General features: G+C 32.8%; 2 protein-coding genes across 2 annotated transcripts; one reads left to right on the top strand and one right to left on the bottom strand.

Moving 5' to 3' along the window:
* Positions 1-1,775: 1,775 nt before the first annotated feature.
* On the bottom strand, positions 1,776-9,484 carry LOTGIDRAFT_236979 (hypothetical protein). Its single transcript, XM_009068596.1, has 11 exons — positions 9,459-9,484; positions 8,634-8,781; positions 7,041-7,196; positions 6,647-6,739; positions 6,362-6,424; positions 6,032-6,076; positions 4,786-4,871; positions 4,382-4,457; positions 3,778-3,970; positions 2,764-3,214; positions 1,776-2,356 (listed from the first exon to the last, which is right to left on the bottom strand). The coding sequence occupies exons 2-10, from the start codon at positions 8,709-8,711 to the stop codon at positions 2,781-2,783; spliced, it is 1,224 nt and encodes a 407-aa protein (XP_009066844.1). The 5' UTR covers positions 8,712-8,781; positions 9,459-9,484; the 3' UTR covers positions 1,776-2,356; positions 2,764-2,780.
* Positions 9,485-15,100: 5,616 nt separating this feature from the next.
* LOTGIDRAFT_236978 (hypothetical protein) lies at positions 15,101-20,733 on the top strand (the record flags this gene model as incomplete). The annotated part of the gene is made up of 7 exons (XM_009068595.1): positions 15,101-15,881; positions 17,122-17,253; positions 17,459-17,529; positions 17,674-17,961; positions 18,349-18,462; positions 19,500-19,605; positions 20,704-20,733. Exons 1-7 carry the CDS (start codon positions 15,795-15,797, stop codon positions 20,731-20,733), a joined length of 828 nt encoding a protein of 275 aa, XP_009066843.1. The 5' UTR covers positions 15,101-15,794.
* Between the last annotated feature and the right edge of the window lie 2,055 nt (positions 20,734-22,788).

The raw sequence follows: 22,788 nt of genomic DNA, 5'->3' as shown, positions 1-22,788 counted from the left end.
TTCGTAGGGGCATGTGACCACGAGGTTCTAACAAGTCATCTTCTTAGTCATAAATAATTATATAAATAAAAGCCTTTTGAGACAAAAAGAATGGTGCTCTAATCTTCAATTTTTTGAACCATATTATATTCCATATTTTCAGACGCCAACTCGCGCTACCAGTTCCGACCACAAATTTATCGAGTCCGTTTTAGACGTTAAGATGGTATGTATTGTACGTTTTCCATTATGAATTGCATTTGTTGTATTTTGTAGAAATGGTTGTGATAGAATATGACGACTTCTATTTCGCATTTGTATTCGCCGGTAGGTTTATCTTACATTATTCAATACCACTATAAGCTATAGACCACAGCATTTCACCATGGCATTACCAAGCAAAATAAGGTCAAACCGTAAACCTCCCGCGATTATTTTTCCATGCAGTTCAAAAGGTTTTCTGGATGAGTTGATTGACAGTGCAACTACAAGAACACAATGTATTATAAGCTTATCTACTAAATTGGTTTGGTTTTTTCAGGAACCAGCTTCCTTTTAGCAGCATTTACAGGTCTTTTAGTTAAAACATTATCAAATACTCTGAATACAGATCTCACAATGGATGAAGTAGAGACTGATATAGGAGAGAAATGTAGTGATGTATTACTTGAATCAAAAATTGTTAAAGAACTTTCAGAATCGCGTAAAGTAGGACGAGGCATTACTTTGATGATGGATATAGGAACGTAAATCAATCAAATACTAGAAAATGAAACATGAAGCTTTCGTGATAGGGTAAAAACACTGTCATCTAGAATATAAGGACTGCTACTGACCATGTTATTCATGATGTATTGGTTGCATCGAATCTAATCGAATCATTGCTAATCGCAATGCGGATTGCTGTCGATGTTTTATAATTCGTATACTCTAAATCAAAATTTAAACATTCCATAGAATAATCTGTTTAAAAAATCTCAACGAATCATTTCCATTGAATCACTACAGGGGGAATAATTCGTTTAGTTCTCTTGTTCTCAAAAAAGAAACCTGCAACTGCCGCACTGCAAAAGTAATTTGCTTATATATACTTCTATCCAAATAATTTCCCGTTGCTTTTGTTCTCGCAAATATATTTATTGGGTTAAACCAGAAGTTATGAAGGCAGAAAAATCTACGTTAAGCTGGATTTCGCCTGGAAACGAGACAGTGCGCAACCAACAAGAACGAATAAGAATATCATGAGAATAAACAATTTAAAAATGGTGTCTAATTTTGGCACGGTTGTTTTACCGAAAATGATTGAAAATCACAAGAACGGGTTTATAAATTATAATGATACCTTGGATATTGCTATCATGTTCATATTTTATGTTTAATCACGTTACATGACGTGTTACTGGAAACTTCGCACTTAGGTGCAGGATCTCTCCACTTCGGCAGTGCGAAAGTTTGCTTTCCAGATTGCAGTTCGTAAGCAAGCCGAACCGAATCGAAGCAAAGTAAGTCGAATGTTTCTATTCGTTTATAACCGAATTCAATAATCCACTCGCTCAGTGTCAATACATATACATGTTTGTGAATGTTTTGTTTTCATGATGAGTGGTGGAATTGTTTCATTGTTGTCTCCCTTTGAGTTGATTTTCCATTTTCTGCCTCTGAAGACTAGTGATATATTAATATTATGTGAATTATTCATTAAGCTTAACTTTTGTCTGGTCGTAATTTTGATGTTCAGTGAAGTAAGAGTCATCCATAAATGAGAGATTTAGTACAAAATATTTTTGTATAAAATTATCGAATACAAATACTATATTACATATCGCAGATATCATGAAACATGAATGAGTATCAACCATGAATAGGAATAAAATTAGAACAAAATAATAATAACACAGAGAACAATTAAGCAGAAAAATATGTCAACGAAAGTGATCTTTAATATTTCACAGATATTAACTTAAAAAACGCAAATACAAATTCATTTTTAGAGCGACCTTCATTTTGAGCTACCTTGATCTGTCATATCTCTTATAATTGACTACTAAATTGCTCGGAAATTCGGAAATTCGTATAATATATGATATAAAAAAATGATTAAAATTAAATTGCGTTAAAATAAAGAAGGCACACTTAAATCTGACGAAAGTAGATCCTATATGACATAACATTGATCAAGTTTGAGAACTTATTATCTATGAAGGTCCTCTGGATGAAATACCGATATGTAATCAACACAAATTTCTTTTTAAACATCGAATTTGTAAAATGTTTGCAGCATGATTCTAAAAAAATCAAAGACATAAAAAACATTCAACACAAACAATTTAGAAAAATATCTTCTATAAATTGTGTTACGAGCAACAAAGTTGAAACGCTGAAAAGATAAAAAAAAAAGCTCAATTTTGAAATATTATACTTATTGCTTTGGCCTATGTAATACCAGACAAACAATATTACTAATTATGGACCCCTGTCAAGTTGATAAACAAAGAATGTTAAAAAGTGATCAAGAGCGACACACGCCGCAGTATATCAGTTGGAGCTCAAATTCAATAAAGCATGTAGTCGTGGACTTCGGGGCTTAATCTGAAAGTTTGCAAAGAAAAGATTTATGAAAATAATATCAAATGTATTCATTTGGCAAAGGAAAATTCATTTAATAAATCCTACAATGTATGAGCTTGAAAAAAACAAACATTTATTCAACCAAGCGTGAAACAGTCTGGTCAGCAAACATCTGAATCACATAAAATAAAACATTCCCATTGGAAATTAGCCTACCCCTATTTCACAGCTTCTTACACTTTTTTTGTCATCTTAGATGACACAGGTGTAACATTTGCATTTGCATTTGGATCTCGTTGATAAAGTAACTGTTGGCTTCCGGCTTGACGTGCCTCTTCATATTCGTGCACTGCCTTAGGCATTTTGGGTTTGTTTTCAGTTTCATTTTCTTCCACGATAGACAATTCACCTGTTCCTCCTGTTGTATCTTCTGTTACCTCACTCATTGATATCCTACTAGAAGTTTCACCACCTGACGTTGTATAACCTGGTGATGTATTACTGTTTGTTTTGTCATCTGCTGTTCTTTCACTTTCTTGGGCAGAAGTCGTTTCAGCAGCAGTAGAATACGCTTGATTCTCAAGTTCGTGGGATAGTTCTTGTAACTCACTTTCCAAGTCACGATGCGATGATTGAGCCATGTTTATTATTCCAACCCGTAATCTTTCTGAAATTGAAGTCAGTAAATCGTGAGTAAACGTGATTAGAAATTATTATGGAAATACATGTGATCTAGGAAATCCAAAATTTAATAATATGCTCCTCATTAAAAATGGGTTCCCTCATTTTCATTAATGAAAATCAAAATGCTAATACTTATATGAATAGAAAGTAGAGATGTTCTAATGACTTGGAAAAATACCAGTTTGTCTCACATGTCCATTCATAATTAGCTAAATTAGAAGAGAATTACCAGCCGAATTCCAATGAGTAACCGATCAAAAAAGGTCAAAAAGTCTTTTTGTTTATCCAGACTGTACATACTTGGACATTTATGATTGGTTAAAACTTAAATTATATGCAATATAAGAAAATAATGATATGATAAAGAATACATGGTAATTCATTAGAAACACCAATTAATCAAATAGGTTGCTTAATTTGACACTAAAAAATAAGGAAACCCATCTTTAAATGTGGTCTACTCCAGTCTACAGATTCTACAAAATATGAGATTAATACTCGCTATTGATTAGAATGGCTGCCAACAGTTTCAGTATACATTATTACCTTTCACAGAAACCTTATCTAACGACGCCCTTTCTTTTCTATTTTCCATCATGGTCTCCTGCGTCTCCAGCAATTGAAAATTGTGTACTTTAAACGTTTTGATGATTTCATTACAATCGTCCTGACTTAATCGCGAGAACTTGGGTCCTGGTTTAGGCAAGGTTTTGACTAAACCGTCGACAATTTGTACAATCTAAAAGTAAAGGAAATAAGGCATCCGAAGGCGAAAAATAATTTTGTGAATTTTAAGTTGCTTCAATGGAAAGGGACAAATATGTTCAATGTTACAGGATTCTAAGCGCTGAAGCTACTCGTATTTCAATTATGATCTAAAATACTGAGAACGCCATATTTGATGCTTAAAGGCGTCATCTCGAAATAGAGGCAAGTGGACAGCCTGTGGAGATTCAGCATACAGAAAGAAATGAGGAAGGGTCTTCTTAAAGTACCCCAGAATATAAAATCCATAGAACTCAAAATTGTCAGCAGAAAATGACTGTTGGAGTCAGTGACACTGCACAATATATAAAAGCGCCCAACACCTAATGTCTGCTTTAAATACGTTCCATCTGCTAAATGCCAATTTTAAGAACATGCCATCTACCTCCAAATTTTCTGACGATATAATTTCCTGGACTTCTTCAAACTTCATGAGAACATCTTTAACTATAGTAAAGGTACTGAAATTAAATATTTACAATAGGATAGTTCAGTAATAGGGACAATATTTGCCATTTTAAATAATAAAAAAATAGCAACAAGTATATACATTTGTGAATTATCATTCGGATAAAAGATCGTCAAGAATTTGCTGAAATTGAGTTAAAGCTAAACAACTATCTGTAACAGCCAAGTATGAGAAATGTTGTGGGACGTCCAGAAGTTGTTGACATGAGACAAATCGCTGCTGATATGAGACTTATACTTGAAAAATATAAATGGAGATGCTCGTCCAAAGTACAATACAATGCCACAGCCCTAAAGGGTTGGGAGATTCTTGAAACATACCTTTCATCCATTCCATTCAAACGTTCTGCAACTTCTCCAGATATAAGATCTATAGCTCTATCAGTATCACGCAGCATAAACCGTATCTGTAACATAAAACTTGTAAAATCCACTTTGAACAAACTAAATCGTGAACGTTTCAGTAACTTTTCAGCACATATGCCATTAAAGATGGGTTTCCTTATTTTCTAGTGTAAAATCAAGCATACTATTTGTATTCTTAATAATATCATTATATTCTTATTGCATATAATTAAGAGTTTTTAACCAATCATAAATGTCCATGTATGAACAGTCAGAATAAACAATAAAGACTTTTTAACCTTTCTTGATCGGTCACTCATTGGAATTTTGCTGGTAATTTTCTTCTAATTTAGCTAATTATGAATTAATTATGGACATAAATAAAAATATGACAATCCATCTTTAAAGTTGCCATTTTTCTTGGTCAAATCATGCTTATTGTTTGATCATTTGATGTTTCTAATGAATAAATTAAGTACTCTTGAATGTTAAGATTGTGTGAAGATGTAGAAAAGCTTGGGGATCAAATTTACGGATTGAAAAAGCTAAAAATAGATTCCTTGTTTACTCACTGACTAAAATAGATTGTGATAATCTGGCCACATTTTAGTATAAAAAATTATTAGTCAAACCATGTTTGTAGACATATTTGTATGTTAGAAATAATGTAATTAATTACACTGTGTATTTAAAAACATCGTCTTTTCCCTATTTTGGAAACATAACCATTGAAATTTTAAATTTTTCGGTTGTTGTTTGCTTTTTTGGTAATGTTCTGTTATGAAAAGGCACACCTAGGGTTATTTCCCTTATGGAAATTGTGAGACCTGATAATCTTTATCAAGTGACCGCTCGATCATTGGAATTGTAATTATCTAATTACGAGTTTAATTATAGACTTCTGAGACAAACTGGCATATTTCCAAATCATTAGAACACCTTTGCTTTCAATTTATATAAGTATTAACCGTACAATAATGGAATAGACATATATAAATACATGAAAATGGGAACCAAGCTTTAAATCATTTATGTAGGCGGATAGAAGCTTCAATTTGGTTTCATAGAATGAAATATGATCATCACTTAAAACTTTCTTCCGAAAAGCGAATATAAACTGGGCTCAACTTTATGAATAGATACGACTCGTTAATTTTATTTCCTTAAAATTCCTATCAAAATCTTCTAAGAATGCTACAATCCTATACTCTAAAATCATTACCTGCTCTTCTTGCTGTCGTGTTAATCTGTGGTTTATTTTCATTAGCTGTAATTAAATGGAATATTAGAAATATTATGTATTTCATGGATCCCGCGAGTAGCAAGTGTTAATTTCATCGTTAATAGCATGTCACAACAATTCGTACATGACGATTTTCTACGAAAACTGATGCTTAAATGTTCCCATAGCACTTAGTCAGAAAGTAGCTGATGCTTTTTATATAATCTGTTTATGTTTGATTATCGACCAGAATGTCTCTTGATTGAAAATAAATCAATTTTCTCATTACACTTCATAACAGGAATGTAACCGCACAAAAAGAATAGTTACCTCAAATTCACGATGCATTTCATTATTTTCAAGCATCTTTCTTTCCAAGTCGAGAAGAATACTCTGAAACAAAAAAATAATTTGATCTTTAATTTGAGTTTTAAGTTTAGAATTTGCTTTTGTACCGGGGACATTCGAAGACAAAAAATCAGAAATCACTTTTTTCTTCCTTATTCGATCTGTAGAATCATTTCTGTATTGATGCAGACATCTTTTTTAATGCCTGTCGTTTCCTATGATGGATATTGACGAAAAAAGACAGAGTTTGAGGACTACATAACCTACCTGAATGTCATTGATACACATATGATGTCGTTTTAATGTGGGAAATATGGCTCTGATTAATCCTTCAGCAATATTCAAAACTTCACCTTGATCCTGAAAAATTGTAAAATAAATACATGAAGGACTGATAAGATTTTGGATCATCACCATACTATCTATATTAGTGACTGATAGCACTGAAATACTTTGAGAGACTGGTTTTGACAGTATAGATATTAGCGATAATAAAAAAGTAATGCCAAAAAATCGTTTAGTGTGCACCGTACAAAGGTACTGTTATAAAGCTGATATTCGAACTCGAATAACTAATAGATTTCGACTTCTTTCGAGATGTTATATAGATTCGCCCATTTGCCAGGAATGGTTTTATTATTCCAAACGGTGGTCCACATACCTCCAAACAATCAGCGAGTTTATCTCTATTTTGACCGGTCCAATTAGCTGGACATAGCTGCATCATGGATGATGTAACATGGCGACTAGCATCTCTCATTGATCTTAAAGATTTAATATAATTTAATAGAGAGTTGGCTACTCTTTCACACTGCACCTGCAACATAATCATAACACGTATGTTTATTTAGCAAACGAAATACCATGTGGGTCGTACGAAAAATCCCACAACTCAGACGCATCAAATATAAGTTAACACGTAGGCGCGAATAGATCTTGCTAACTTGTGAAAAACTTCTTTGAATGAACACATTTACAACGGAAAGTTAAAACATAGGCTTGCGGCAAGTCTCGCAAGCGAATACGCCCACCAGCAGCTTGATATAGCTAAATGTGAACTGTAAAACAAACTCTATATCGTAACCTGTAGAGTGAGCACGAGCTAAAAAAAAGTTTAAAAAACGCGATATCAGAGTTGTATGCGATATCTCTCAAGGAAATCAGCGGATCCTCACCAAATTCAATAGTGCGAATCTTCATAATGATATTGACACACGTACAAAAGATCAAAAGAATCAATATAGAATTGTAGTCTGTAGAGTGAGCACGAGCCAAAAAAGTGAAGAAAAAAACCGAACGCGATATCAGAGTTTTATGCGATATCTCTCAAGAAAATCATCGGATCATCACAAAATTCAATAGTGCACATCTTCATAATGATATTGACACACGTACAAAAGAATCTATAGAGAATTGTAGCCTGTAAAGTGAGCACGAGGTAAATGTGAACGGACGGACCGACGGACCGACAGGGGCAACCACAATATACGCCCATACTTACGTGTGGGCGTATAAAAAGGCATAATCCATGAGCCGATCCTTATTGATATGCACATTTATTTTAGCCCAAACCCAACGAAAGGTATCTTTTATAGACTGGGATCAGGATATTCCCATAGCAAAGTAAATGAGCGATAAGAATGTCTTTTTTCAACGGAAGTTTGCTTCATATTCGATTTATAGAGTCATCTCCCTTTTAAAGATGGGTTTCCTTATTTTTATAGTGTCAAATTAAGCAAGCTATCTCATTAATTGATGTTTCTAATGAACTATCATGTATTCTTAATCATATCATTATGTCCTTATTGCACATAATTAAGAGTTTTAACCAACCATAAATGCCCATGTATGTACAGTCTGGATAAAATTAAAAAAGACTTTTTGACCTTTCTTGATCGGTCACACATTGGAATTCTGCTGGTTATTCTATTCTAATTTAGCTAATTATGAATTAATTATGGACACGTGAGACAAACTGGTATTTTCTAAGTCATCAGAACACCTCTAGTTTCTATTTATCTAAGTAATCAGCATTTTCATTTTCTTAACCCGTCTTCTTTAAAGCATGAAAACTACCCCTGTTTTCATATCGTATCGTAATCACAGCTATAGAAAATGCTGCCTTCGTCTACATAATGTTACAAATGTGCATCTAAAGTTATTCTTGTATATAAAAAATATGAACCATGAAACATGCTGTTAATATTCTCATTTATCATTGAATTTCGATTAAGCGAATATACATATAAATTACCGTTTGTGAGAAAAATGTTGACAATATCTCATTGGAAGACTCTGCTTGATCAAAATTAACTGCTTTAGCTACGGCCATTGATGATTTTAACACAAACTACGGAAATATCTAAAGGCTACCTTTTTGAAGTAAACAAGATTACTTTGATCTACAAAACAGAATTATAAAGATAAAAAGATAGGCATTATATGAATCACTATTTAAAGGGGCAGCTGGGCCATTTCTTACCAATCATATTTTAGTCTCAGAAACGGGAATTTTTTAACTAAACCAATCAGTAATAGTGTTCACAGCTCACTGTTGAAATTTTAGCCTTCAAATCCATGCGTGTCCAGAATAATCTGTGTTTGAATGTTAAAATGATGAATCGTCAGGATAAGATACTCTGAGATATATAGAAAAACATATACATAGGAAATGTGTATAGAAATAGTGAGTAAAATTCCTAGTTTTTCCTAGTGTTTTACAGGTTGTTAAACGAATACTGCTTATAGATGCGGTAAAATTTATCATTTTTATATTACATGTTTCAGAATTAGATAATTTCATAGAAATGCAAATGTCTTTTTCTGGCCATTCATCACATGGGACCAATCATAATATTTCTACTAGAACCCCTTTCATATCATCGAAAAGAAACATTACCACACCATTTCATAAAACATAATGAAGTCTTATAAATGTATAGATGTAGCTAAAACTGAAATGATGTTACATTTCTTTAGCTCTATCCTATTCGATTCGTTTCTATATTAAATGGCAAATGGTTCAATTAATGTGTTGCTCTTTTTCAACGGGTTTTAATTTAAGAGTTATCAATCTTACCTTTTACTGAAACTTTTATACACAAGCCTATCGTATTATCTATTGTGACGTTACAGTTGCTATTAAATTTTTTACGTCACAGTTAGAGTTGGAAAATTTGGAACGTCACGGTGGCGGGGGTTTCCCGTTTAACCGACTAATTATAATCATACAGTCCGAGGGTAGAGACTTTTAAACTAGGCTATGCAGGATAATATTGATAACTATGGTTTAGGTTTTTCTATGGATGTTTTCTTGAAGGCCTATCCCTTCCATAAATTAACCAATTAAGCCTTTAAATCCAATTTAAGGTAACAGATCTCATATTTTTATTGCTTTTAAGGATCGTTTCCGGTCTTTGATCTCACAGGCGTACGCGCCGCAGGCCTCTTGAGAGGGCAACGTTTTCTAAAGAATATTACCCGGATTTTTCTTGTTTTCGGGTTGTTGCCCAATATTGTTTTCGTCACTGCCCGAAATATACGCCCCACCCCCTAACAACCACCAACCCCCGTCTCCTACACATATGTTTGTTGTTGGTTGTTATTTCCTGTCCATATCAAATGATTTTATTTATTTCCTCGGTAAGCGACCCAAGCCTCTACACAGAAAATGTTTTTAATATTGTTCATATAGCATGAAATCATCTTAAAAATATTAGGCCTAGTACATATATATTATTAGAACCATGACTCATCTGTCAAGGGGATGGTATCTTAATAAATGACAGATAGTCACTGTCGCTTTAAATTTCGATACAGATATAATTTATCAAATATACTTGAGCAGTATATATTATTAAGCCTCTGTTTCATATCTAGGTCAAAGTATATTATGACAGTGTCTCTACATACACCTGTAAGGATAATCCTATGCCTACGTCTTGATCAGTAAATCTGGCCTACTTCCCCGAATTAGGAGTCGGATATGGATATGAACACTCCTTTTTGATGGAAATCTCGTTTATTTTACTATAGAACTTCGAAATCGGTAAGTCGTTTATACTCTTCCATTTGTCTTCGTTAAAAATAATTTGTACCCGACGGAATGTATCTCAATTCACACATATTTTACTTATCTTATCAAAGAAGCCGACCTAATCATCAATTTCGCACAGGTCGATAGAGGTCAAGACGTCTGGGGCATATTTCAAGTTTGTCTATTCAATAGAATTGTCTATATGACAATAGTGATACAATGTATGTGAAGACATGTCTAGGATCTATATATCGATTGAAACTCATCACGGAAATAATAAATACCGTTAATAGACTACAGTTGCATCAATAAAATAAAATACAAACTTTAATAACAATTAACCACAAATTACAGAAATTATTTAAAAACAATCTTTGTACCCATATTTCTTTCTTTTCATTTTCAATCAATTGTAAGGATGGTTTAAAATATTTGAAAGAATACATAGTTTCATAAGGCATTTAGTATTGTAACGTGTACACTGATAAACGTTATAACGTATTAATACATTATATTTCGTAGTGTACATATCACTGATTGCTATGTATATATTTTTCAATTTATCATGACATACGATCAAGTATTTAAAATTACAGTATTTAACACAATAAATGGTTAGTATGGTTTGCTATGTTTCAGTACAGATCGTAAATGTCCTCAATATGTTTGCAGGTCATCAGATTCGAATATTCAAACATCCATTGGATCAGTATTGGTTTTATTTGATTTATTCTATTTACATAAATAGTGCTCCAATAAACATCAAGACCTTAACAACAATTCAGATCAGTGTGTGTTTCATAAACCAAGATAAAAACTATTATTACAATTACATACATAAAAATATTCATTTCTTTCAACACTCAATACTAATACATGTATAATTTTCTTGAAAAATTTCATCAGACCTATCAAGTTTCCTTAAAGACGTAACCGTTTTATACCACCCGAAAATCCATTTTGTTCTCACTAGCTTAATATTGATTGATCTTATCAACTCATGGTCATTTTACATAATATTCCATATACCCTTTGTGTAGCATATATTTATGTGACATTCTGTGTTCACAATCATAAAAAGTAATTATTTACTCACAAGTCAAAGTTGTAAACCTTGAATTTGAGCTATACTATTATAAGTTATGTAGTCGGATACAAACAGGTCAATATATAGTATGCAAAGTTAACATAACCCCCATACTGTTTATTTGATGTATGTATGATATCAGTTATGCATATATTATATATCGTTGAAAGAGACTACTGTTTACAATAATAACAAGTCTATGAAAGGAGGTAAAGTATTTTGAACCTACACCACCAGTTAGAATCGAACAAAATTTGCCCCCATGAAAGAATTTCCAACTATTGATCCGAAATTTGTTGTTTTGGACAAGTAACCAAATATTTTCTAGACAGGTATGATGTCATAATGTCTTCAATAGAAAACAATTTAAATCAAGCTTCATCCGAATAAACTCCAGTTGTTTTTAGCACTGTATACATCAAAAACTTGTATACAGATCCAAAACAAAATATAATCATAGGGGACTTTCCATTATATTTATGATTGGCTTTTAAGTATATACTATTGTTTACCAATAGTCAAGTATACCAAGGACACGATGTAGGTGTATTAATTTGTAACGCTAAAACTAGAGCTCGTTCATCACATACTACTGCCGGATTTATGTAACCATTTATTGTCCGTAAGCTCAAGTATGACATGACATCAACTCGTTACCCTTTTAAAAATAAAAAACAAATCGGAGTACGTATCGTGAAAATTTAGACTAGTTCTTTCCAAGATGTTATTTTTGTACTCCTTAGGGCCATGACAAAGGGCGAGGGAAATCGAATAAAGCACTGGCGTTGACGACTTTCTTCAAGACATCAACATAGGCCGTTAAGGTAATCAAGCTTTCTCGCATTGGACGCGATCAAAACAGACCACTGCAATTTGTCCAACAAAACCAAGTTAATCATGTCAAGATCATGTTTATTTGTGGTAGGAAATTCCCACACGTATAAAGCTAAATTTATAGTCTTATATTGTGCTACACTTTAATTGGTCGATACGTGACCTTATTTTATTCAACCTAACATCTCAATATTCGTAGAAGTTCAATAATGTAACGGTCGAATTAATATTGTATTGCTTCACACGACGACGATTAAATGTTGCTATCCTAAGACGATCCTTTAGGTGTTTAAGTCGTATAAAAAGTTTTTCATCTACGTGTATTAGTGAAATAATAAGTAACCCTCTCAAAGGAACATAACGCTATCATGTAGGTATATTGCATTGTTATTATTATGGATATTTGTGTCTTTCGTGGTCACTTTGCTTCTTTGTTATATTTTTCTTTCAAGTATGAGTCCAGTAGTAATTTTTCGTCTTTTTAGTGTTTCGTGAATAATGTTGTTTCTTTTTTTTGCAACCAGTGTAGCGTATAATGTATTTGTCCACTTGGCGATAACCAGTCATAGAAAATTCTAATAGCAAGGTCAGCGGCCCTTTGCAATAGAGTTGTACAAGGTTTGACTTTGACTTCAGTACTCTTTGTTAAATGATGTCAAGATTCGGGCCGATTCGAATAACGAAGGTTGAAAATTATTTCTTCAATTGCGTTTTTACATATATGTACGTGTCGACGAATGAACTGAATGCGTTTTCAGCTACAAACAACATTGTGACTATCCTGTTTAGGTTTAACCACTTACGTGTATATCATTGATGAAATGATATAAAAATGATTGTCGTTTCTTAATGCTTTCCTTAACCTGGGAACGAGACTCAAATACGAGGTCAAATTCTTGTGATGTTACGAATAGTTTGAATGAATAAAGTAGCATAAATCGTAGAAAAACTACTTAGCCCCAACTATGGACAAGATAGGTCATGGCAAAACTTCCCTTGTCCTGACCGTATGCCTTACATGTTCTTTACTTCTAAAAAAAACTGAAATAAAAAAAAAATAAAAAAGTTGGATACAGTCAATGTATTATGTGCCGGTACTTGAAAGAACACTTATAATCTAATCTAACTGTGCTATCATTGAACTCATTGGTAAATTCGGATGAGTAATAACTTACAAAGTGGTATTAATACTCAAATATTTTAAAATTACTACTAGTAACTAAGAAAGTAAGTGCCATCAAAGTTTCTTTTATGAGAGAAAAAAAGTTGTCCGGGTATGCAGTTCAATTGGTTATTAATTAATCAAATCACTGCATATTTCACCATTATCTTAATAGTCAATTCTTCATTACAACTATAATGTATATTTCAAATATACCTTCGATTGTGGCACACTCTGCATTTTTAATGAATTTATAATTTTCATGTATTTGCATGGAATGAAATATAGGATAGTATTCAAACTAATGTTAATGTCAATGTAAATTGGTAGAGAATATGGTTGAACGAAAGAAAAGAAGTCGTGAACTTTGTTAAGATTTAATGCTTGAATAAAGATGTCATGTTGGTGAGGTTACACGAACATGTAGATAAAGTTACTGTAGAGGTATTTTGCGTATACTTATCACCGAAGAAGTCACGGTTATCGGTTAACGATAAAGAGAGGGTTCTGCGTAATATGTTTTGACCAGAAGCGAGAGAAATATATTTCTTGTACCTACATATCATCAAAAGGTCAATGTTAACCTTCTAACTTCGTTGCTTTTATGTCTATGCTAATAGTATTGATTGGAATTAAAATGTATAGTAATATGGAGCTATTTTAAGAAATGCCAATAGAATTCCCTTAAAAATACACATTAATCTTAAATAACAAGACATGTATATCAATAAACAAAATCAATGACCGAAAGTATAATTTAAGATATAAATAATATAAATGGTTTGTATTTACAAATCAGTACTTGGATCAGTGATTGCATCTTAAAATTACATCCTGATTTTATGATGCTATATACTGTATATTATATCGATGATGATTAAACTATTGATTGTATGCTATACCATAATCTTTGAATGTCATTTAGTAGTACATGAAGTAAGATAAATAAACAAACATATTATAGACTACCCCTTCATATAATGTTTGCATTACTTAATGCTTGATAAAGATTCCTGTATGTCAATTAAAGCGGGCTAAAATTAAAGAAGGTGTTCTTATTTCTATGATGTTCGATCTTTATTTATGACATGGGTATCTACTCTCTAACTACATTGAGCATGTCTTCGGGACCATAGAAATATAATAAAATGGCATGCTGTTCAGACTGAAAGTTATCTTCTGTGAAATTTACATCAACCCAAGGACAATCTAAAACACTCAATAGTATCTTATATAGTTGATAATTCATTTCATACGGAAATAATTGCCAAAATTCCATGTTGCAAATATTGTAGTCAGAGAATAGTATCCTTTAATATAACAATAAAAATAAAAGAGAAGTTCTTCTTAATCACAAATGATAAACAAGAAAAGTTTAGGCTCAGTTCTTTGGAAATGTCTGACAGGTCGACAGGCCATAAAACTAAAGGAAATTGCAATCAAAGGTTAATGAATTTCCAAGAATACCCAATATCCCGTTTGAATAGCCCTATACAACATGTACAGGTCAGTACAATTTGTGGCCCCCTCTCTTTAATTTTAGATCAATTCTAGACAGACTTTTATCTTGTGATAATTCTACAGTTTATTGCGCGGTGATAGATACTTTTTCTAATATTCGAAAATCTGTTGTTTTATATTTGAAAAATATCAAATGTTTTTTTTTATTATTAACAGAAATGACGTTAGTAGTCATGGCCGGAAAGACTACACGCGAAAGTTTGTAATGTCTATTTAAAAAGGATTAACGAAACTATACTTCCTACTTTGTGGACGTAATGAATGATCTTCTTTATATATAAGGATAGTTCAGGATGGATAATATATAAATAGGCATACACAATTTTGAACGCTGTGGACGCCTAAATGATGTATTCACACTTCTGAAGTTCGTAAATCTCAAGATTCATCAGACGCTGGTTTGCTTTGGGGATTCGAAAAAGTTTTTTTCTGTGTTCATCACATATGGCAACATTGATTTTATTTTAGAATAGCTTTCAAAAGCGTACAATTTCAAAATAAGATTACGTATGTGATGTTCAGTAACAGCTTTTGCATTTGAACACGAACATGTTTATTTCGATGGTGTTCATATATTTTGGATAGTTATGGATTTTCTGTGAACAAGCAAACAAACTGTACACAAAATTAGTTTTATTTTCTTGCCAAAAGATCATGTGTATGATCATGATGGGACTCTGAGTTGGTGATTTTTTAGATTTTTAAAAAGACACAAATATTCATACAAAATAACAGCATTGTACAGGATTAATATGTTTTGATATTTTTGTTCAAAATGGCAGAGATTGTAATTCGACCAGATCGTCTTTATCCTGTCATAATGCAGCAAGAAGTCTGCGTTAATGAGGATGCAGTGAAACAGGTAACTATATCTTATTAAAAACTTTCAATGAACATGAACGTGATATCGAATTATTATCGAGTCATATCGAGTTCTCAATCCGAAATTCTCCTGCCAATGAAGCAGGTCGGATTAGCTGAAACGGAAAAGCATGTAGTTGTTTCGATGTGACAATTAACAGATATATGTCGCAGGCTGTGCAGGTCGAAAAAGAAAAAGGCTAATACGCTGTCCAGAAATTCTTTCGCTGCAAATACTGCATGACGTTTTTGTTCGCGGGTCATTATAAAGAATGTAAGAATGTAGACTTTTCTCACTTTTAAAGTGTGAGAAGATGGTTTTGAAAGAAAGTGTCTATGTTCGGTCGCAGAGTAAATTCAGAGTCAGATTTCAATTAATCAAGGATTACCATGCAAATAATATATTGTATTTTAAAGAGACAATCCTATAAGTAATTCAATACGCTTGCTTGTAAATGTTTATAAGATATATATAAGATAATTATGTTATATTCCTGTGATACACAAATTTACACTCTTTCATCATCCACAAATGGTAAAAAAGAAAAAAACCAAACACTTGAAATTAACAATTTTTTACCAAACACAAATAAGTAACAAACCACAGGTTCGATTTTTCACAAACCACAGTTGTAGAATAAACATTATACTTAAGCAACGCGATGGAAGGTCCATCTATTTCTGTACTTAATTGTTGTCGGGTATTGCTTAATTCTGACAGAGTATAAAATAAACTGGAATCTTTATTCAATAGAGTGACAAATCTCGAAAATATGTTTTTCACGTTCCAAAAGGTACATGTTTTCTTTGTGTCGAAGATCGGGCACGTGTTAGACATGTATGTCATCATGGCTAGTATGGAGGAAATGGCATACCATAATATCCATGCACGAGTATCTGTTTGAATATGTCAAGATGGTCTCTTGACAGCTAACATATCTGGTTTGTGCAATATAATATATATATTTAATAAAATTTGCCTTTTTTGTTGGAAACTTAATCGAATTTTCGGTTGTTAACACTGGATACTGGAAGGCACAATTCTTGACTGATTAAACTATGTAAACAGTTCATTATCACCCAAGGATAGAAAAAAATAAAATAAAAATAAAATCGAAAAACGATTCGCGCTTTTTAGGAAACTCACGAAACGCAACTGTGATCATAACATTACCCACAGAAATTGATCGATTTAGCTCGTTTGTTAAATTTATCATTGTTTTTTGGTATTTCTGTTTCAGACTGAAGAAAAGATGGCCGAGAAGAGAACAGAAGAAAAGACGGGGACCATAAGTCTTATAGATGGAAAACAAAATTATAAACGCAAACCACAAAAACAGACATCAAATAGTTGCTCTGCATCTAGATTATGGGTAAGGATTTAATATGTTATAATAAGTTATCGGGTCGTTTCGGTAAATATCCCGTTTTTGCACGCAGTAGATCTTAGACATCGTTTAGGGGCGCCCTTTGGAGGATGAAGGCGGTCTATTTGCGACCTCGGAATTCGTATCTCTGAGATCCCCGAGGTTATTTTTGCTTTTTTGTCACTTATATGGGATTTATTTTCATCTCCAGGTATTTTTTTCCGTATTATTTTTTCTGACCACCGTAGCGGCTGTGGCAGCATTTATATGGAGACACTCCTTGTAAGTATAATCATACTATTTAACTGTTTGTTAGAGAATTATAATTATGTTAACAAAAAAAACACATTTTAACCAGTTCTGGAGATGCATACCAAAGCGGTCAAATTGATTTTTAATTTAAAACTTCTTTTCTTTTTTTTTTAGTTATGACGAATCCAGAAAAGCACCAGTATATGAATGTGTGAATGGTACACAAAATAATACGAAAATTATATTTCAAAGATACGGTGGATTTTTTCGAAACAGAACGGAACAGAGTATCTTTGCAAAGCAATTTTACCAGAACGAACAGAAACATGTGGTATATGCAAACCAGACGTTAAGGCCATATTATTCTTCAGGTTGTACATTTACCTGTAAGCCTCAACCTCCATCCAGAAAGAAAAGACAAGTGCAATTAGCAAACACGCATTTCCATGCTTGCTGTATTTCGTAAGTATATTCTGTTGAATGGGTGATATACAACACAATATGCTTGTCAAGGGAGTTAACCCATAAGCCAAATTGTTGTCTCTAATTCATTTACCATCTGTTTCCATGTTAAATCACGGATTCTATAACTTTTTTTTCTGAAATCTTGTTTCTGGACAAAAATTCAACATATCATGAGCATGAAAATCTTGAGCTAGTCAAACTGAACGAAACTGCTACATTTTATCAACATCCGCTTTCACTGCATACAAAACGACTATTTTTAGAATTATCCTTCCTCATGTAAATGTCACTTCATCTCATAAAATGTTTTAGTGTTGTGAGTTGTGTTGACTTAATGTCATTAAAAATTCTTCTTTTGTAACTTGTTATTATTTAATTTTTCAGTGAAACATCTTTTATAAGTCCTGATGAATTACCTGGCATTGATGATATACCTAGAACTCTTGCCCATTTCGACGACCTGGATAAGCGACAATATTTTCAAACACAAAGTTGCCAGTGAGTACATTTTCGGAATCATCATTATCATTATCAAGAGAAGCCACGTTAGCAACAAAGACTTGTCATATCCATCAAACGTGTATAGATAGAATGATACATTTGTGACACTAAAATTTCTGGCATTTTTTTTCCATAAAGCAATTTGTAATTAATGTTTTATAAATCAGCCAAAAGTGAAAATGTTTCGATGCGTAGCATGAAATCTGCGATCCTTGAAATATATAATACCAATGCTTACATTTTTATTATCGGTTGGGGCGGTAGGGTGATTGGGATTTAAAACCCAACCATGTCACATAGCCATTTTCCATGCAAATATAATATGCTGCTTACAGGAACCTCACATTAAAGGGACAGATGTGGTATTTTTGGAGATTCATTTAAGCTTTGAATACATACAAATTTTCTTCAGAACTATATACTAAAACTGTACAAAAATCGCGTAATTCATTCAAATAGACCTCAAATAAGAATTTTTTATATTTATTTCGTTCACAAGATTATCTTCTCTCTCAAATTTGGGGTATCCGAAAGTTGATATATTCTCTGACACCAAAGTATCTTCCGTCGCAACTATGCGTAGACGTAGTTGCACAGGATAATGGAGTCTACACTTGACACCATCAACAGATATTCAAAATAAAAAGTCTTGTCAAATCACGAGTCGTTAAAATAACTTTCAAACATATATAGTTAAGGATACATTTTAAGGCTCATATTTCGACGGTAAGCTGTGAGCATTATAACTGATTAGTTTAACAGAACAATTCACGTTTCTCAGACCAAGGTTTGATTTCCTCTCGGAAATGCTGCACTTGTCCCTTTAAAACGGTCTCAATCTGAAAAAATATTGATGACATAAATATCTTTTATATTTGCTAAAACAGAAATGCAACTTTCCGTGGCATTAAATTTCATACCCGACTTAAGGCTATTGGAAAGTGTACTGAAGTATCTTGCTTGAGGTCTCTATACTATAGGTTCCCAGCAACTTCTGTTGAATTAATATGCTTGATATATACTTTATCTTTCAGACAAGTGCTTGGATGTAATGGATGCCGATGTACACAGGCGATAGACACTCATACCGCCCTTATTGAAGCAAATAAATCAGATGACGACAAGTTTGTTGTTGAAATGGTAAAGGTGCCAGGATGTTGCAAGTGCCTAAATGGGTGAAATCGCGTTCACAGGATGTGTTGTGTTTTAAGTGTAAATGTGCTCATATTTTAAAGAACAGGTCATACATTCCGTGGTGTACATACAAACATGTCTACAAGACTTCAAGACGTTTTTTTTCCTCATATGATTTGCATTAATCGCGATACATCACTGTGTGGACTTTCAGACATATTCGTCACCTATCCATTCATATTCTAGTATATAAATACATGAATGAGCAAAATGCCTTGTAGTCATGTTTCCGGTGTGCTCAAACAAATCTGTTAAATCGTTTGAAATGGGCCAACCCCTTCCCTTATTATTCTTGGATTGAGAATGTTTTGTACATTTATTATTAAGCCTCGCAGGGCGATCATTTTGTGCTGTATATGGTAACATGCTGTATCATTGAGAGACCAAACTGATGTGTAAGTGTGATGACATACTTTGCAGCTTACCATTCTTTTCAAAAACAACTACATTCATATTGTTGCAAGCCTATATTTATATTAACAAAAGTGACATAATATATTATATTACTTAATTGTGCTCTATGAACATAAAGGAGCGATATCCTATCATCAGCTTACATGTGAAAAATGTTTTACATGCTTTGTGTTTTAACTAATAGGATGTAAACTATCTCTTGAGATATCCGGAAATTATCTGATGTCATATCTATACGACGGAATCCCTTTAAAATCCAATTAATCCATAAAAGAAATTATTAATTAACCTAATTAATTTTGAAGCGTTTTCAATAATTATTTAGTTTAAGAAGAAGTATCATTTTGAATCCGTCATTAATGTGAAACTTAAGTACGAAATGAAATTTTGTTTCAATTTGAAGTGTGCCTAATACGTGCTTAAAAAGACGATCTGATTGGTGGTGAATATTTAAACATAACTTATCATGGGATATAATGAAATATGTTTGGTAATTACGAATTCAAAATATTTCTGGACATTTTTGTACAACTGGATATTTGCTGTTATTATTTACTTTAAAAATGTGATATACTTATTTATTTAATAAAATATGATATATTGATGTAACTTAAAATGATATTATTTCAGGGACGTTTCAAGATATATAGCGGTGGATAATCGGTTAAAAACAGTTCACGTGACAGCATAGTTTTTTGCAACAATGATCACAAAGTATATTTATTTAAAAAAAAGAATAGATGTAGTTAATACCATGCCTTACACCATTCAAAGAAAACACTACACGAACGACAAAATGTGCTTAAAAGCTTATTTTTGAAGACGTAGGGGAGCAACCAGAATCATCTTCGCGACACTTTCTGGACAATCAGTAAAATGGGAAACAACTCAGCATGTATTATTGTATCCAACGATCAGTGTCATTTCTTTAAAACGTATTAGCTGTAAGTTAAAAGTCACAAAAGACAATTAATTAAATGCACACAGAGAATTGGTTGTGGGTCTTCAAAATGTGTTAATTTCGTAGTTTTCACAAGGTACTAATTTGTTTTTCAACTCCTCATTATTTTGAACAATTTCGATATAAAAAAATCGGTAAATACTATCATCAATTGAGGATCAATTTCAAAGTTGCTAAAAGTAGCTGCTGCGGTTTTCAACCGAATTTGTTAAAACTGAATTACTGAATGAATCGAACATCACGTGGACTAATACCACAGACATTCGCACAATGATATTAGTCCCTGATATTCTTAGGCATTCCCTTTCCCTCCCCTCTTTGATATCTGGCAAATCCTTTACAGGTTTATGTCTATAGCATCTCCGCCAATAGTCTACTTTCGATATGCCACCGTCAAAATATTAATTTTTTGAAAATGTGTCTTTAAATGTTTTCAAGTTAAAATTTCGAAACCCCTGACAACGTAGGCATATTTGCATGCAATCCATATTAGTTTTACATTGGGATTTCGAGTTTATTGTCCTTTAAAATCTATTGGCTGCTTTCGAGGTCAAAACTAGTAATTAAATTATATTGAAGAATTAGTAAGCCACGAAAGTATTTATCAATACAAAATTGGGCTCCCAACGATTATTAGAATCGTTGACTTTCTTCTAGGAATAGAGAATCCAAAATTATCAACTCAAGAAATGAAACCACCAGACATTGTGAATTTTTACACCTTTACGTTAACTCTAAATTAAATTAGTCTAAGATGTGTTAAAACCAGAGACAAATTTTAATTTTAAAGTCTACCGAAGTCGTTAAATGCCAGCAAACGTTGTAAATAAGATTTTCTCCAACAGTGGCTTGGTGTAAAAGCAAATTTAATTACACAGATTTTATGTGAAACGCCATCTCTCAAATGTTAATGTATAGCCCATAAGGTTACTGGACATAGTATTTACCGTTAAATCTTGATCAACTCTCTAATTAAGGATGTTTCAATCTTTTCTAAATCCATCTTCCCTGTATCTTGGAATTATTTTAGGGAATACTTCTGCCACGAAGACCTGCACCGACAAAATAGACTTACTAGGTAACGATATATCAAATGTAAGGAAAATAAGGAGTAGAATTTTAGCCTACTGGGTTCACCTTTTGCCAAACTCACGAACAATCTACAATTTAATAGAAATAGTTGTTCCTTTCCTGAAAAAACGTCAGTGTTTTAGGTTATTGGGGATACTGATAACAGATATGCGTCGAGGTAAACAGGCGTACTGCTAATAACTATTTACGTGGAAGATATCCTATACTCAGAGTGATAGAAAGCAAACAGAATCAACTATCTCATCTTATGTATGACCAAATATTGTCGTTTTAGAACATCCACCAGTCCAGACATTGAGTCAACATTTCTTCCTTTAGGTAATTTCAGACTTCCAGACCCTGAATAAACAGGATATTTCTGAGAGTTCTTGTCGATTGGATGATTACACCTTAGTCGTGTTTTAATCTCGTTGAGTTAATGAATACGAGTATTATTTCTGTAAATAATGTTCAGAATCACCAACATCATTTACTCACAGATTGCGTTCATTTAGACAAAAATGTTAAGAATCTAACATCACTGTGTTCCACAACAAAATCTATAGTACATTGGCAGGAGGTAGGGGTAATTTATTACTTACAGTGTTAACGACAATGGTGGGGGGGGGGGGGGGGGGGGGGGGCCATTAAAAAGGTTCCTTTTTTGGGCGGGGCAAAACCCC

The sequence above is a fragment of the Lottia gigantea genome (assembly GCF_000327385.1).
Source record: "Lottia gigantea unplaced genomic scaffold LOTGIsca_91, whole genome shotgun sequence".
Taxonomy (NCBI): Eukaryota; Metazoa; Mollusca; class Gastropoda; family Lottiidae; genus Lottia; species Lottia gigantea.
This window is presented reverse-complemented; position numbering and strand designations above follow the sequence as displayed.